This window comes from Colletes gigas, unplaced genomic scaffold (assembly GCF_013123115.1).
Source record: "Colletes gigas isolate AHSC1104 unplaced genomic scaffold, ASM1312311v1 Colletes_gigas_Sc00003, whole genome shotgun sequence".
In the NCBI taxonomy this organism is placed as follows: domain Eukaryota; kingdom Metazoa; phylum Arthropoda; class Insecta; order Hymenoptera; family Colletidae; genus Colletes; species Colletes gigas.
The window spans coordinates 6,909,867-6,928,102 of record NW_025106632.1 but is presented as its reverse complement, the minus strand read 5'-3'; the positions used below and the strand labels follow the sequence as shown (position 1 = coordinate 6,928,102).

General features: G+C 36.0%; 1 protein-coding gene across 1 annotated transcript; it reads right to left on the bottom strand.

Moving 5' to 3' along the window:
• Positions 1-1,021: 1,021 nt before the first annotated feature.
• LOC122404907 (alpha-tocopherol transfer protein-like) lies at positions 1,022-16,670 on the bottom strand. Its single transcript, XM_043409277.1, has 5 exons — positions 16,530-16,670; positions 7,160-7,298; positions 6,254-6,413; positions 4,022-4,491; positions 1,022-2,109 (listed from the first exon to the last, which is right to left on the bottom strand). The coding sequence occupies exons 2-5, from the start codon at positions 7,296-7,298 to the stop codon at positions 1,958-1,960; spliced, it is 921 nt and encodes a 306-aa protein (XP_043265212.1). The 5' UTR covers positions 16,530-16,670; the 3' UTR covers positions 1,022-1,957.
• Positions 16,671-18,236: the final 1,566 nt, after the last annotated feature.

The following is an 18,236-nucleotide window of genomic DNA, read 5'->3' as shown; positions in this document are numbered from 1 at the left end:
TTATATGTCGTGATTTGTTCGATATAACACGAATTCAGTATACATCTGTAATATTTGCATATCTGTAGAAAATGTCACGCTTGATCGAGTGTATATTACATTATTATTACATAGGACCTGTGTAATATTACGGATCAACTACGAAAATATCTTGAAGACTCGATGCAAGTAACATTTCGTCAACGAATTAAATAAATTCATACTCGTTTTTATTCCAAAGAAAATAATTTCAAAATTTTGTATCAATTTCATCAAATTTTATTTCGATTTGAATATAATAAAAAAAATCATATATTGTACTACCATTAATCTATATCTTATTTTTTTTTATATATAATTGAAAAATAAATTCAACGTACGCTTGTTCGAGTACAGTTCCTTACGTTAAGTCTTCAAAATTCGAAAAGTTTGCAACAAAGCTGGAATTGATTCCTTATACAGGGTGTTCTCCCACTTTTGGGAAAAATTGTAATGGGGGATTCTGGAGGCCAAAATAAGACGAAAAACAAGAATACCAATTTGTTGATGGAGGCTTCGTTAAAAAGTTATTAATAATTAAACTCAACAATATCTTGGCGAAAAAAAAATTTTTCAAATCGTTCTAAAAAAATTATTTTTCATTGAGGGGGTCAATTACGATCATTTTTGGTCATTACACATATCCCCGAAATCCTACGCACTTTCGAGAAAAAAATTCCTAACCAAAAATCTAATTAGGTGCCTAAATTCGACGAAAAAAAAAATTCCAAATCATTCTGGAAAAATTATTTTCGGTTGCGGGGGTCAATTACAATCATTTTCGTTCATTACAGATTCTCCTGAAATCCTACTCATTTTCTAGAAAAAAATTCGAGAAGGTGTGAAATTTTTCGAGGGGAAAAAAAAATTCCAAATCGCTTTGGAAAAATTATTTTCGTTTGGGGGGGATCAATTACAATCGTTTTTGGTGAATAGACATACCCCCGAAATCCTGCGCATTTTCGAGAAAAAAATTCAGTAAGGGCGGAACTTTAAACATTAATAACTTTTTAACGAAGCCTCCATCAACAAATTGGTATTCTTGATTTTCGTCTTATTTTGGCCTCTAGAATCCCCCATTAAAATTTTTCCCAGGAATAGCCGAACACCTTGTATAAACAAATGCTTTGTTGCATCCATGATTTGCTTTGCGAACTGTACATTCTCTACTTTTCACATACTTATATGTATATCGTACATTGCACATAAACCGAGCCTATTTCCCACAGTGTGGCGTGGAGTTGATAAAAGATGCAAGTTTCTTAAAAAAAATTGAATCGAGAGAACGTAAACAAAACACTCTATATACAGACAACAAAAGGCGCCATTACAATTTTTCTGCGTTTCGAACGAAAATCAACTATCACCATTCTGAACACAATAGAACACTCTTTATTGTTAAAAATTTCTAGTAAAAATAAACGAATATTTACCAAACGTTTGCCCATCTAATCTTGAACATTCCAATTGTTATAATACGAAACGAATGCTTTTTTCACATTTCCTTTTCGACTGGAAAATATAAAACAATATTTTCTGACACGGATTGCATCTCACGATCCACGGATACGGGTACGCGAAAGAAAATTTTTAATATAGAAAAATATGGACGATTTTATATTAGAATAATAATACATTTATTTGTTTATGTACAAATAAATTCTTGACCTCATGTTCGAGGCGTCGACTGATCATCGACGACGCGAAAGGGCTCGAAAGAAAAAGTTGAAGTTTCATACCGTTTTCTAAGACCACTAAAATGTACAAGCATGATAAAATGGTTCTGGTATTTTATTTATAAAACGATGAATAGTAAAAAAAATATAATTCTGTGTAATTGTTATCGATATTATCTTAAAGCTTTTCGACCTGCTCATCGACGTTGTTCTATATACATATCCTTTTCATTTTACTTTAGCTGAATTCACGATATGCTGTCTTAATCGACATTCAGCTGTCGAAATGATCCATCGATACCAAATAGATCGTCGTGGGTCTTTGGTTTTCCTGGCCGAAGATCCTCGTTTGCTTTTACGGATTCCTGCTCCAAGAACCATGGACGGTACTCTTCGAGTTTCTTCAACCATGTTTCTGTAAAAAACCGAACAGTAAAAAGTAAAAGCGACAGTCACGAATTGTAGTTAAAACCTTGAAAGAATGATCAAGCTTCGAAATCTTGGAAACACTGTTTCTCCAGATTTGTGTATTTTATTATTTTTATTTTCGTTCTATGTGCAAATGAAAACAATGTACGTTTTATACAACGGAGAAACTAGAGAAAACAACATGACAAAATTCCAAGATGATTAGTCTATTTTCGACCCTTAAAATTCCTGTCAATTCAACTCTGAATCTCAGAAGAAGAAGTTCTCTTCTTTCTCTTTTCCTCAGATTTTTATAATGTTTGAAGCCACTTGTTTACAATTTAGTGTAAAAGATTCGAGAAAAATCTTGTTTTGGGCCCGTCAAGGTGGTGTACCCCTCAAGTAAGGGTTTGAAAAATTCTAAAATATGATATTAATTGTTGGAGACGTTCTTTTATCAATATTTCGAGAGTTAATGACGAAACAATTTCTTTCAAAAAATTCGTGAAAATATCGCTCGTTTTGGGCCCATCAAAATGGTCTAACACTATACTCTACAAATTATAGTAGACGTTCTTTCATCAATGTCTCAAGAATGAATAACAAAACAATTTCTCTCAAAAATGTCGTGAAAATATCGCTCGTTTTGGGCCCATCAAAGTGGTCTAACACTTCAAATAAGGGTTCGAAAAATTCCTGGATCGATCAACGTACTCTACAATCTATAAAAGACGTTCTTTCATCAATGTCTCAAGAATTAATAACGAAACAATTTCCTTCAAAAAATTCGTGAAAATATCGCTCGTTTTGGGTCCGTAAAAATGGTCTAACACTTCAAATAATGGTTCGAAGAATTCTGGGATCGATCAACGTACTCTATAAATTATAAAAGACGTTCTTTCATCAGTGTCTCAAGAATGAATAACGAAACAATTTCTCTCAAAAAATTCGTGAAAATATCGCTCGTTTTGGGTCCGTAAAAATGGTCTAACACTTCAAATAATGGTTCGAAGAATTCTGGGATCGATCAACGTTCTCTATAAATTATAGAAAACATTCTTTCATCAATGTCTCAAGAATTAATAACAAAACAATTTCTCTCAAAAAATTCGTGAAAATATCGCTCGTTTTGGGCCCATCAAAATGGTCTAACACTATACTCTACAAATTATAGTAGACGTTCTTTCATCAATGTCTCAAGAATGAATAACGAAACAATTTCCTTCAAAAAATTCGTGAAAATATCGCTCGTTTTGGGTCCGTAAAAATGGTCTAACACTTCAAATAATGGTTCGAAAAATTCTGGGATCGATCATCGTACTCTATAAACTGTAAAAGACGTTCTTTCATCAAAGTCTCAAGAATTAATAACAAAACAATTTCTCTCAAAAAATTCGTGAAAATATCGCTCGTTTTGGGCCCATCAAAATGGTCTAACACTTTAAATAAGGGTTCGAAAAATTCCTGGATCGATCAACGTACTCTACAAACTATAAAAGACGTTCTTTCATCGGTGTCTCAAGAATGAATAACGAAACAATTTCTCTCAAAAAATTCGTGAAAATATGGCTCATTTTGGGCCCATCAAAGTGGTATAACACTTCAAATAAGGGTTCGAAAAATTCCTGAATCGATCATCGTACTCTACAAACTATAAAAGACGTTCTTTCATCAGTGTCTCAAGAATGAATAACGAAACAATTTCTCTCAAAAAATTCGTGAAAATATCGCTCGTTTTGGGCCCATCAAAATGGCGTAACACTATACTCTACAAATTATAGTAGACGTTCTTTCATCAATGTCTCAAGAATGAATAACAAAACAATTTCTCTCAAAAAAGTCGTGAAAATATAGCTCGTTTTGGGCCCGTCAAACACCTTGAATAAGAGTTTAAATGATTCTGGGACCGATCAACGTACCGTGGATGACCTGAATGGGCCCAGCATCGCCACCATACTCCGTGGGCAGTATTTCCTTGGGAACGTAATCGTAGAGGGTCTTGACGTCGCTGTGCATGAAGATCCTGTTGCGTATCTTCTCCTTGAGGAACGGTTTCACGAACTTGACGATGGTGTCGACGAGGGGGCTGACGTTCACCACGTGTACCTCCTTCAGCTTGACCGGGTATGCCTCTTGCACGCACACGAGGAACTTCTTCACGATCCCGTGCGTGAATTTCGCGAAATGCGCCGGTGTCGCGACGCTGGCGTCCAGGACGTACACGTCGCCCGCGACACCGACCAGTTCCTCCTTCAGACGTATGTCCCCTATCATCATCACCAGCTTCAGCGTCTCGGTCACGTTCGGGGTCGGCACGTCCTTGTCGACACCTCGCATAACGATCACCCGGCGACCGTTTTTCGTCAGGCCGGGCAACGGCGGGATCTGACTGCGTTAACAAAAATCTCGTGAACCCTCGCGAAATAAATTGGCAAATCAGTTCTCCAGTGAGGATCGTTCGAGTTCACCGAGTAGCTTTAGCGCGAGATTTTTTACCTCGAAACGATTGACATATTTTTGGACAGTGGCGATAACAAGCTGGGTAAATATATTACCTGGTTTGAAAAAGAAATCTTTTTATTTTCTCCGCTTTCGCCAGTGTGACACTAAAGTGTTAATACTGGTCGTGTAAAATGACAAGGAAAACAAGGGGACACGTTTGTCTTTGGAATCGCAAGAAAGATACTTGATTTTGTGGACTATTTATTTTCAGATATGCAAATTGTAGAGGGAAAACGCAAACTTTCTTTTTAATATACCGGGTGGTCCACATAAATATCTCCTTTAATTGTGGGGGTACAGAAAATATTTTGTGTGCTATTTGAATGGTTTGAGAAGACCTTTCTTTTGCAGAAAAATTTTGTTTTCTAGGGTAATTTTTTCTGAGTTTACAAGGTTATTAACAAGTTATTAACGATTAAAATTCTGTTCGTACTGAATTTTTTTCTCGAAAATGAGCAAGATTTTGAGGGTATGTCTATTCACCGAAAATGTTTGTAATTGACCCCCACAGCCGAAAATAATTTTTCTAGAACGATTTGAAATTTTTTAATTTTGACAAAAATTTCATACATTCTCGAATTTTTTTCTAGATAATGGGTAGGATTTCAAGGATATGTCTGTTCACCAAAAATGATTGTAATTGACCCCTGCAGCCTATAATAATTTTTTTAGAGCGATTCGAAATTTTTTAATTTTGTCAAAAAGATCCACCTTTCCGAATTTTTTTTCTCGAAACTGAGTAGGATTTCGGGAGTATGTCTATTCACCGAAAATGTTTATAATTGACCCCCAGAGCCGGAAATAATTTTTTTAGAATGATTTGAAATTTTTTAATTTTGTCAAAAATTTCACACATTCTCGAATTTTTTTCTAGATAATGGGTAGGATTTCAAGGATATGTCTGTTCACCAAAAATGATTGTAATTATCCCCCACAGCCGAAAATAATTTTTTTAGAATGATTTGAAATTTTTTAATTTTTGTCAAAAAAGGTCATCTTTCTGAATTTTTTTTCTCGAAACTGGGTAGGATTTCGGGAGTATGTCTATTCACCAAAAATGCTTGTAATTAACCCCCGCAAACGAAAATAATTTTTTTAGAATGATTAGAAATGTTTTAATTTCGTCAAAAAATTCCATCTTTCTGAATTTTTTTTCTCGAAACTGAGTAGAATTTCGGGGGTATGTCTATTCACCAAAAATGATTATAATTGGCCCCCAGAGCCGAAAATAATTTTTTTAGAATGATCTGAAACTTTTTAATTTCGCCTAAAAATTTCAGTATCTACTTGAATTTGCCTACAGGTTTTTGCTATTGTATTAGTTTTGCATTCCAAAATGAAAGTATTACTATTGACCCTGGTTTCCCCTACGGATTGCAAAGTTCATTTTTGTGATTATCGAAGACATATTTACGGTTCTTCTGTACCATTAGTAATAATTGTTTACTATTTTTAATAGATTTCTACGATCTACAATTTTTCTCTGTTATTCTAAAAACTTTGATTGCTTTGAGACGCTTTGATTGCTTTCCATTGTCCCAATCTGAGCCCGTAATTTGAAAATGGTATGCGCGCTATTGAGAAATTGATAGTCTTTTTGGTCAGCAGCGATTCTTTTAGATTCGAAAATGGTGGATAAGGTTTCTTACATAAGTTTGGTGATCTCTCTCATTTCTGGGCTAGTGACGTCTCGGTTGGTGAAGAACTCTGGAACCGCCGCTCTCATCGTGAAGTACATGTCCAGCTTCTTTTTGCATTTTTCCAAGGAGAACTTGCATCCTCGGAGGAACGTCATCAGTCTGCCATCATCTGGAGCAAAAACGACGCGAGAAAGGTCGCTTGAGACGGACCAAACGGTGGTAAATCGCGCGAATAAAAGTAGAGATTCATCGTACGATCTCATTCGATTCATTCTTTAAAGCTAATCTCACCAAACGTGGGATGTAAAAAGTTTTCATCGGTTAGCAGGATGTAAAAGGGCATTAGTTGCTGTTAAAGATTAGAAAAACTACACGTACGTAGCAGTTTGTGCCAAGAAAACGAGAATTGCATTTTTGCAAAGGAAATTGTTGTTCAGAATCGTCTCAGCTACCCCACAATTCCGGTTCTTACTCTATTTACGGGACACCCTGTATAGTATAGCATATTTCTACAAAATAAGTACAACGAAAAGCTAAAATCTATATAATTTCCCTATAGAAGCTTAATTAAAGCATTTAAATGTTTTGTTTCTAGAAAAATTGTGGAATACAATATGGCGGATAAAGATGTTACAAGATTCACTATGATCGAAGAGAACAATTCCTCCAGTAAATGGTTTGGAACAATAAAATGAAACAAAGAAGGAAAATATAAAATATCTAATTTTATTTGATCGTCTAATTATAATAACTCGATCACTCAGCTTTTGCTGTTCCTAAATTACTTTCTATTTTTTAAGTCAACAGTTTGGTCCTTTTGAAAACTGTTCCAACCCATTTTTCTCGGTCGAAATATTCTCAGTGATCGAGAACAATTTTTAAGTAGAATTTGGAAGATATTTATCAAGATATTACCATAGGTATTAGGTAAGTGGGGTTGTTTGGCGAGCCATTCCTTGATTATTTCGAGATCGCTGTCGCGCGTTGCCACGTTTTCGTTCAGCTCCACGCGGATCTTCTCCGACATCTCCTCTGACGGTTGAACCAGCAACATCTAAAAATCAATGCAAATTAATTTAGAAATTCTTAGTACCTTAAACACATATCGAAGAATCGAAGCGTTCTATTTGTTAAAGTTATCAAATTCATCTTTCTGTTAGAAATAAAGCGCCATTTGCTTCTGCGCCCTCTAGGGTTACTCTGGCTTACCTTTTTTTTTGGTAACCGTGTGTCTTTTGTTTGTAACTAAGCCTCGTGCTAATTAAATGTCTTTTGCTGAGAGGAAGCAGAGTTTGGCCCATTTGCATCCCCAAAATTCCCACAGCAAATGAGCCAAACTCTGCTTCCTCTCAGCAAACCACATTTAATTAGCACGAGGCTTAATTACAGACAAACGACACACGATTACGAGAAAAAGGTAAGTCAGAGTAACTCTAGGTAGCGCAGAAACACAAATGGCGCTTTGTTTCTGTTGGAAATGCTGCCAATGTCGGCATGGTTGCCGGGCCTGCAACCGTTGGGTAGCGAGGGGGAATCGGGATTCCCCGTTCGTGAGCGCTCTTATGTTTTTTCCTGGCCATGGGGCGACTTGTAATATTCCATAACTATGATATTGTTATTAATCAGTTTTGTTATAATGTGGTACAAATAAACTTTATACATGTGTTCATTTGTAACCTCTAATAGTTTCTAACACTTTTGCACACTTGCATCCCCAAAATTCCCACAGCGCAGTGGAAAAGTGTGCTAGGCCAATAGCCTGTGGGAATTGTGGGGATGCAAATGAGCAAAACTCCAGTTCCTCTCAGCAAAACACATTTAATTAGCACGAGGCTTTGTTACAAACAAAAGACACACGGTTAAGAGAAAAAGGTAAGTCAGAGTAACACTAGGTGGCGCAGAAACAAATGGCGCTTTGTTTCTAACACTTTTGCTCATTTGCATCCCCAAAATTCCCACAACAAATGAGCCAAACTCTGCTTCCTCTCAGCAAAACACATTTAATTAGCACGAGGCTTAATTACAAACAAAAGACACACGGTTACAAAAAAAAGGTAAGTCAGAGTAACTCTAGGTGGCGCAGAAACAAATGGCGCTTTGTTTCCAACACTTTTGCTCACTTGCATCCCCAAAATTCCCACAGCGCAGTAGAAAAGTGTGCTAGGCCAATGGCCTGTGGGAATTTTGGGGATGCAAATGAGCAAAACTCCAGTTCCTCTCAGCAAAACACATTTAATTAGCACGAGGCTTTGTTACAAACAAAAGACACACGGTTACGAGAAAAAGGTAAGTCAGAGTAACTCTAGGTGGCGCAGAAACACAAATGGCGCTTTGTTTTTAACACTTCCTACGGTACAAAATACGCCTGGTTAAATACATTGTGCAGGATATAATGCAAATATATTAACATTATTAACGCCATGCTCGATCAACTGTTCGCGAAATTTACACTACGGTGTTCCATCGCGACGATTAGCTAATCACTCAGCAACGTCAAGCCGTTAAAAGCATACGAAGCACAATGTGGTTTAACATTGCGGAGCGGCCACGGCCGTTTAATTGAATATCCCGCAGCGACTGGTCATTTAACTCAGAACCAGCTGGGAGGTAAAGAACGGCGCGAGTAAATACATTAATTAATATAATTAGCGCCGTGCGTTTCGGTGCTGAAGTACGTTAAATTTACTTGCACGGAATAATTCGAAAGCAGAGACTTAATACGAAACTTTTTCGTGATTTATAGCTTGTGACTTTCAGGTTGCATAGTCGCGTATTGAAACGGTTATTGTGAAAGTGACGTAAGTCACGAAATAAACAAAATTAAGATTTTCAGGGGTTTTTCTCACTTTACGGGTCCAAGGAACTACTTTTCGAATATTTTTAGAATTTCTACATATTCTTCATCAAAATACGCGTTGTTTGGCTTTTGAAACATTAAAATCCGCCAATCCGTTCAGAAGTTATGATGTTTCAAACATATGTAAGTTTCAGGGGAATCACACATAAGTGGTCAGACATTGTATTTTCGGTAAAGAATTTTTTTCTCGAAAGTGCGTAGGATTTCAAGGGTATGTGTATTCACCAAAAATTATTGTAATCGACCCCAACAACTAAAAATAATTTTTCTGGAAAGATTTGAAATTTTTTAATTTCGCCAAAAAGTTTCTACACATTCTCGAATTTTTTTCTCGAAAGTAGGCAGGATTTCGAGGATATGTCTAATGACCAAAAATGATTGTAATTGACCCCCTCAATCGAAAATAATTTTTTCAGAACGATTTGAAATTTTTTTTTTCGCGGAAAAATTTCAGCATCTTCTCGAATTTTTTTCTCGAAACTGAGTAGGATTTCGAGGGTATGTCTATTCACCAAAAATGATTGTAATTGACCCCCGCAACCGAAAATAATTTTTCCAAAACGATTTGACATTTCTTTTTCTGTCGAAAAATTTCACACTTTCTCGAATTTTTTTCTCGAAACTGAGTAGGATTTCGAGGGTATGTCTATTCACAAAAAATGATTGTAATAAGCCCCTGTATCCAAAAATAATTCTTTTAGAATGATATGAAATTTTTCAATTTCGCCGAAAAATTTAGACACCTTCATCAATTTTTTTCTCGAAAGTGGTATGTCTATTCACCAAAAACGATTGCACGTCAAGAGCTTGACACAATGTCGTGTCGATGTTTTATTGTTACGAAAGAATTTTCGTAATTCGTGGTTCATTTGATAGAAAGTGGCCAGACTCTTGGACATAACTTTCTCCAAAAATGATAATTTCATTTATACGGTCTTACATAACTTGCCACTGAGCTTTTAGTTTCTATTAAATATCCTTAATTGATCATCGTTCTTCTTATATTGCACGAGGTCAAAGTCGATAGCAGTTTATTGGAAACGACCAAAGAACGTGAGATTCCGGCGATAAGAGACGAATAAAAATTGAATAAACGAGTCGCTGAAAAATACCGTAGCTTCGGTAGTGATTTTCCAAGAAATAATCGTCCTTAGTTGAAAGAGAAGGAGCTCGCCTTTTGCATGATAATGCTTACACGTAGCTCGAATAATTTATTACAGCCACCGAGAGATTAAAATAGAGAAACCTCATCGCTCTCTGTGATCTCTTGACCTATCGTTCGGTATATATTATCATTTATTCAAGCATTTTATTCAAGTTGTTACGCGATTCCTGCGCTCTGAATTTCTTTAAAAACGAAATTGAGAAGTGTATTTCCGGATGGAAAGGATCATATGCATCGAGGTCATCGATCGTTACCTTAATTACAATTTACTTGACATATACGAGGCGTCTTTGGTCCAACGTTATAATAAATAGCAAAATATTTGATTACTCGTTATTTGATCCCTCGTTAAAGCGCAATTGCGTTGTCTTTACGAAACAAACAATTTTTTCTCCGGATTTTAGCAATGCCCGGCAAGGAAGATAATCAGCGACAGGTAATAAGCAAAATTTGACATGACGGGACATTAGGGTACAGTCTCGAGTATGTTAATTACGCTGTCCGATGCGGTCTTGCGTTCTAAACAACGGCTTGCGCAATTAATCGAAGAACACATTGTTTCCTGCTTCGTCATAGGCGTTTAATAAAGACAAGTAATCCGGGAAACATTCGAGGAAGATACGTGTTATTCAGAATTAATGAAAATTCGATGGTAAAGATACTTTTTTTTCTTTTAATTTCGCTAAAGTTCATGTTTTGAGTAAATAAAGTAATGATCGATTAGAAACCTTGACAACTAGGTTGTGGATGTTTATTTTGATAAAATATGTTAAAAATATGTAAATGACATATGTCAAATATGTATCAATAATGTGCAAAAATATACAGAAATATGCAAAATATATTCAAAATATATTCAAAATATGTTCAAATAATTTTATATTATTTTATATTATAATTTTATATAAATTACTATATATTAGTATTTTTTCAATATTGTCAAGAGTTAGTCGATGACGTTTATCTGACGTTTATTATTTATACACGGTGTTTAGCCAAATGAAATTTTTTTTTTCGCCTAAAAAATTTAGGCGCATTCTCGAATTTTTTTCTCGAAAAAGAATAGGATTTCAAGGGTATGTGTATTCAACAAAAATGATTATAATTGGCCCCCACAACCGAAAATAATTTTTCCAAAACGATTTGAAATTTTTCAATTTTGTCGAAAAATTTCACACCTTCTCGAATTTTTTTCTCTAAACTGGACAGGATTTCGAGGATATGTCTATTCGCCAAAAATGATTGTAATTAGCCGCTTTAGTTAACTACAATTTTTTTAGAATGATTAGAAATTTTGTAATTTTGTCGAAAAATGTCATACCTTCTCGAATTTTTTTCCCGAAAGTGGATAGGATTTCAAGTATATGTCTAATGACCAAAAATGACTGTAATTGACCTCCGGAGCCGAAAGTAATTTTTTTAGAACGATTTGAAAAATTTTTTTTCGCCGAAAAATTTCACCACCTACTCGATTTTTTTTCTCGAAAACGGGGAGGAATTCGGGGGTATATGTAATAGCCAAAAATGACTGTAATTGACCTCCGGAGCCGATAGTAATTTTTTTAGAACGATTTGAAAAATTTTTTTTCGCCGAAAAATTTCACCACCTACTCGATTTTTTTTCTCGAAAACGGAGAGGATTTCGGGGGTATATGTAATAGCCAAAAATGACTGTAATTGACCCCCGCAACCGAAAGTAATTTTTTTAGAACGATTTGAAATTTTTCAATTTTGTCAAAAATTTGTCCACCTTCCTGAATTTTTTTCTCGAAACTGAGTAGGATTTCGAGGGTATGTATATTCACAGAAAATGATTGTAATTAATCCACCCAAACGAAAATAATTTTTCCAAAACGATTTGAAAGTTTTTTTTTTCGCCGAAAAATTTCACCACCTACTCGATTTTTTTTCTCGAAAACGGGGAGGAATTCGGGGGTATATGTAATAGCCAAAAATGACTGTAATTGACCTCCGGAGACGAAAATATTTTTTCCAGAACGATTTGAAATTTTTGAATTTAATTGTTAATAACTATTCAAGGAAGCCTCCATAAACAAAATGCTATTCTTGATTTTCTTCTTATTTTGACCTCTAGAATCCCCGATAAAAATTTTTTATGCGATCGGGGCATACTTGAATTTTCTAAAGTAGCATGTTTCAATTGTTTTCGATCCTTTAACAATCTGACCTCGTAAAATTCATTTCCATAGAACGTATCTGCCAAGAATACTTCAGAATCACTGATTAATACCGTTGAACGTTGATTAATCGCTATAAAATCGTTGAATTAGTAGCCTGAAATAGACGTTCGTATAAGCATCAATTTTATGAAAAGAAATCTAATAAACACATATGTCATATGCAAAATAAAAAATATATTCTGAAGTTCCTCCAAGCATGAAACAAACTTCCATTCATGTTCCACACTTTCATCTATATTCTAGAAACGTATGCATACGTCAAACGTCCGCGGTCTGTTGATAACGTTCCGTTCGCGGTTAGACCAAACAACGTATACGAAATTGGTCTACGAGTGACCCGAATGAGGTGAAAATTACAGTTCACCATCGATTGCAGCGTACTTGTTGCAGCGGTGCACGTGTAACGCGTAATGCGCACTGTAACGGGTTGCGCAAATAGACGAGATATACGCGGGTCTTATGTGAGAAATTAATGCTGACCAGAAGCAGCTTGCTCAACGCTAAACTTTCCCTAACTCGTCATGGCTGGCCGAGAGGAACCAGTATTTCACTTTTTCTTCCATGAAAAAGGTGTTCGACGATGTCGCGTCTCCGCCACTCGCCTCGAACCGCCAGTCTCCACGCACAAAAAAATTCACTCGAAACAATCATTGGGGGGAGGGGGGGAAAAAAAAGTTCCATCCTATGGAATCATTAATTCCATTCTATGAGGCAGACGTTGATGTAACGTTCAATTAAAAGGATTTGAAAGGGGGTGAAAAGGATTTTTCCACTTTTTGTGATAAAAAAAAACAAATATATTTTTATTTTTCAAAAATAGACTCGAGAACCCATTTTTGACGCACTGGCAAGAATACATATTCTAATTAAAAGAAAAATCGTATTTTAAGGTAATTATCCACGTGAAAGGTATCAATAAATATACATACGTACGATCAATACCCGTAAATCTAGTGTTAATTCTATTCTATAGGGCAGACGTTGATGCAACGTACAATTTATATAGATTTTACTCAATCTGAAAAGGGTTTTTCCTCTTTTTTGTGATCATAAACGAAAACATACTTTTATCTTTCAAAAATAGACTCGAGGACCCATTTTTGGTCACCTACTCGAAGTGAAGTTACTTTTCTCGCGTTATTTGTAAAATAATACCAAGTATTTAGAGTAATTCGTTGTTTAAAATAGTTCTTTGCTATTTCGAATCAAATAAAATGTGAAAATTTCAAGGACCACGAAGGATCGATGTAGTCCTATTTCCAAGGATTTTTATCTTTCAAAAATAGACTCGAGAACCCATTTTTGGTACCCCACGCGAAATAAAGTTACTTTTCTCGCGTTATTTTTAAAATAACACCAAGTATTTAGAATAATTCGTAGTTTAACACTAGATTTACAGAAGTCGTCAATTTGACGGATGTCAGATTCCATATTTAAAATTGCAGAACGTGTAAATAATATTTTTTAACAACTTATGTTGAATTTTATTGATGCAATGGCAAGAATACATATTCTAATTAAAAGAAAAAATCGTATTTTAAGGTAATCGTCAACATGAAAGGTATCAATAAATATACGTGCAATCAATGTCCATAAATCTAGTGTTAAAATAGTTCTTTGTTGTTTCGAATCAAATAAAATGTGAAACTAACAAGGACCACGAAGGATCGATGTAGTCCTATTTCCAAGGATCTGTTTTTCGGTTCTAACGCGTAAATACTCCAACTTTTGAATCGTTCTACGATTTAAAAACACTTTACAGACCGTTCGAGGGATGAAACCTGCGTCGAGTCAGGGTCACCAAACATCCTGACCGATACTAGTAAAAGATCGTGAAACGGTGCTCTCGCGCGGAGAAAGAGAGGCTCGTGTACCAGAAAAAAGAAAAAAAAGCACGAGTATTACCAAAGACTGTCCTTGGTAAAACCTAAAATTGGGCAACGCTATGGAAAGGCGACTTGCGGACGGGAAGGTGTAATCAGCCTCACGGTTATACCCGACCGGAATTTAAGGGCTTACGACACCGTCAGGACGAAAGAGAGTATAGAATACAAAAATAACACACGAGAAATTCCATTCGATAACTGTACGAATAACAGAAACGTGATTCATAGAGTAGAAACGGGGTCGACTAATCTTTCAGGAGAAACGTCATATTTGAAGCTCGTGTTTCGAAGCTGAAATAAAGAAATTTTTAATCCAGAACTGTGAATAATATCGCCGGGAAATTTAACAATTTATAACGGTTTTCCCCCCCCTATATAGATCGATGTGAATTTTTCATTTGGCAGGGTATGGAAGTTTTAACGATTCTCGTTAAAGTGTCGTTAAACGTTCGAAGTTTCATCTTGATCCTCGCCAAACGATTTCTACCGTCGAATTTCGAAACGAAGGAAATTGAGAGAAATTTTCTTTAATGGCTGGCGATCGATCGCGATCGAGGGCTAAAATCTGCAGTAGAGACGTTAAGGAGAATTGAAACTTTTTGTGGGGCACACTGGCTAGCTCCATTTTCTATTTATCGGGGACGAGAGCAAAAAACGTCGAGAGAAAGAGAGAGAGAGATAGTTGAAAACGGTGCAAAGTGGTTTGGGGAAACTGGGGGGATAACTTCGTGACAACCTGACGGAGATAAATTTCGACAACCCGACAGAAAGCACTGTGCTTGTTTACTAGCTCGTGGAAACTGAAAACTGGTATCACAATAGATCGTTATGGGGGTTAACGGACGAAGTTATCGGGGTCAAACTCGATCAACACCGGAAGGATTCGAACGATCTATTTTCAACCTCCTAAATTGCAAATTCTCTTCGGTAGAAAACTTTAAATTCTCTGTTCGGTAGAAAAATCGGTAAGATAAGGAACAAACGTGTCATTTTGGCTGGTACCACATTTTTACAATCACTTTGTACATTTTAATCCAGATTGTCTAATATTTTAATTCGTTTGGGAAGAAAGTTCACCTAATTTTGCATAAAATTCAGCGATTTTTACCAAAGTATTCAAGTTTTACGATGATATGTATGTGGAAGGAATAAACAGGTCATTTCTACACACTTTTCCAGAAGAATAGTTTCCACGTATAATTACTTTGTATATTTTAACACTAGAGAACTACCAAACCAGTCAAAACCCATTTGTAATTTTGAATAAAATTTGTAAAAAATGGCAACAAACTAGCAAGTGACTCAAATCAACACTAGAACTACCAAAACAGTCAAAACGACCCATTCGTAATTTCTAATAAGATTTATTCGTCTAAAAAAAAAATAAAAGTAAAAAATTTATTCGACTGAATTTTTGGAAAACCGTAATTTTCTATAAGAGAACGAATAAACACTTATCTCAAATTAACAAATAAACACACTATAACTGTCAGTAGTTCTAGTGTCAATACAGATTACCCAAAATTCTACTTCGTTTGGGAAAATGGAAGTCTAACTTTGCTTAACCCCCAAGTGGACTCTCGATCTCGACTGAATTTTTGGAAATTTACCGTAATTTTCTATAAGAGAACGAACAAACACTTATTTCAAATTAACAAATAAACACACTATAATTGTCGATAGTTCTAGTGTCAATACAAGATTACCTAAAATTCTACTTCGAAAATGGAAGTCTAACTTTGCTTAACCCCCAAGTGGACTCTCGATCTCTCGATTTCTCTCGACTGAATTATTTTACTCGATATTGTGTATCACCAAATTGATAAACAAAAATGAACTTTCCTTCAAAGCATTCTAAAAGTAACAAACAAACGGGGTAAATAATATTTATCACAGAAATATACTATACGATATCAGTTTAGACTTATGGAGGGCCCCGATGATCCACTTGGGGGGTTAACAATTAGCACGACAGTGTGTATAGATATTCTAATACAATTGCTGGCCTTCATATTTCAGGAATTAACTCGCGTTGGCCCCAATAATAATCCTGAAGGGTTAAAGTTCAACGATCGTTACCAACGTAGAAAGTCGGGTCCCGTTTACTTTCGATTTTGTTCGGCTCGAGTCGTATCCTTTCTACGGGCGAGTGTGTTTCTGCTGGTGATCGTCTTACCTTGATCGGTGGCGACGTCGATCCTGAAGACGGCACAGAATCGGGGAAGAGAACGATCGACGACGACGAGGTTCGACCGGTCGCGGAAAGAGAAATGCAAGAAACTCGCGCGGCGGCACCGAAGAGATGGAGAACGGTAGATGGAGTGGGAACGATCGCCGCTTGGACCGGTTCTCCTTTATATCGTGGGATGCCCCACTCTCGGTTTTCTCTCGGCGAGTCACAGGTAACGAGGAGAACACCTGGACGCAATCGACGCACGGACCCCGTACGCGGTGGACGCGTATTTTTTCGACTCCCTTTCCCCCATCGGACAGCTCACCGACACAAATTAACACATTGACTGGCAATTACAATTCTACAATACAATTCTTAGCGGGACCAAGACTCTGATTTTAGACAATTATAAGCTACATAACTTAAAATTTGTTTTACCTCACTGAAATTCATGCTTTCTGTTCAAATTCCAACTTTAACATTTCATCCGGAGAATTAATTGTTTTTCTCCGTCGAACAGCTCATCGACACAAATTAACACATTGACTGCCAGACCAAAACTATACAATTCTCAGAGGGCCAAAATTTTGATTTTAGACAATTATAAGTTAACTTAAAATTTCTTCTTCTTCTTCTTCTTCTTTGTGTTTTTTACGCCGCGTCTGAGCTGTAAGGGCTGTGTCCGGTTTTATCCCATATTTCTGTCTTTGGGGTTCGGTTCTCCTGCACTGGTATAGGATGTGGTCTACTGTGAGGGTTTCCGTGGGACAGTGGCTGCAGTACGATTGATCGGTTTTTCTTATTAGATGTTCGTGCGTTATCTTTGTGTGACCTGACCTTAGTCGAGACAATATGGACTTTTCTTTCCTATTTAAATTGCAGGTAGGAATTGGTTGGTAGAAGTTTTGTATTATATCATGTATTTTTGTTCTTTTTGTTGTGGTCCACATTCTGTTCCATTCTTCTTTTGTAGTTTTTTTCATATGGTTTATGAGGTCTTGATACGGTATTGGAACGGTAGTTTCGGTTGGTTAACTTAAAATTTGTTTTACCATTTATTTTTACAAACCCCACTAAAATTCATGCTTTCTGTTCAAATTTCAACTTTAACATTTCATCCTAAGAATCGTTCTAATTCAATCCTGTCACCCACATATGGATGACGTGGCAGTCAATGTGTTAAACATGAACTTTGAATGAAATTTCGAAATTGAAACTGTCGCAAGAACGGGGAATTAATTTCCAAACGATTCTGTCTCGATCTCCATTATTGGTCCCCTGGGATCGATATTATTTCAGTTATGCAACGGTTATCGTGCATATTGATCAGATATTGGTTCATAAATAAATCTTAATTAATTCTAAATCGAGTTATGTTGCGAGTTTGTAATGATTTAGGGGCGGAAACCACTGCAATGGCTGAAAATAGGGTCGATATTCCAGAATTTTTGCTGTGAATTTTTAATATTTTCGAAAGTATCTTGAATTATTTCTTGGAAAAATTTTGTATAAATATGTTCATTATTCTGGCCATAATAGGAACCAGTGTGAGGGGGTAATATTTTAGGGGGTTATTCTTAACACTAGATTTACGGGCATTGATCGTTATTGATACCTTTCATGTTGACGATTACCTTAAAATACGATTTTTCTTTTAATTATGCTGGGCCCATAACCTGTTGGGGTTTTGTAATAATCTGACACACTCGA

Excerpts from the sequence above, each read along its gene's own strand:
- LOC122404907 (XM_043409277.1), bottom strand. The coding sequence starts at position 7,298 with ATGTTGCTGGTTCAACCGTCAGAGGAGATGTCGGAGAAGATCCGCGTG. Across the intron at positions 6,414-7,159 it reads CCACTTACCTAATACCTATG|ATGATGGCAGACTGATGACG; the intron begins GTAATATCTTGA and ends TTTTTGCTCCAG. Across the intron at positions 2,110-4,021 it reads GCCCATTCAGGTCATCCACG|AAACATGGTTGAAGAAACTC; the intron begins GTACGTTGATCG and ends GGTTTTTTACAG.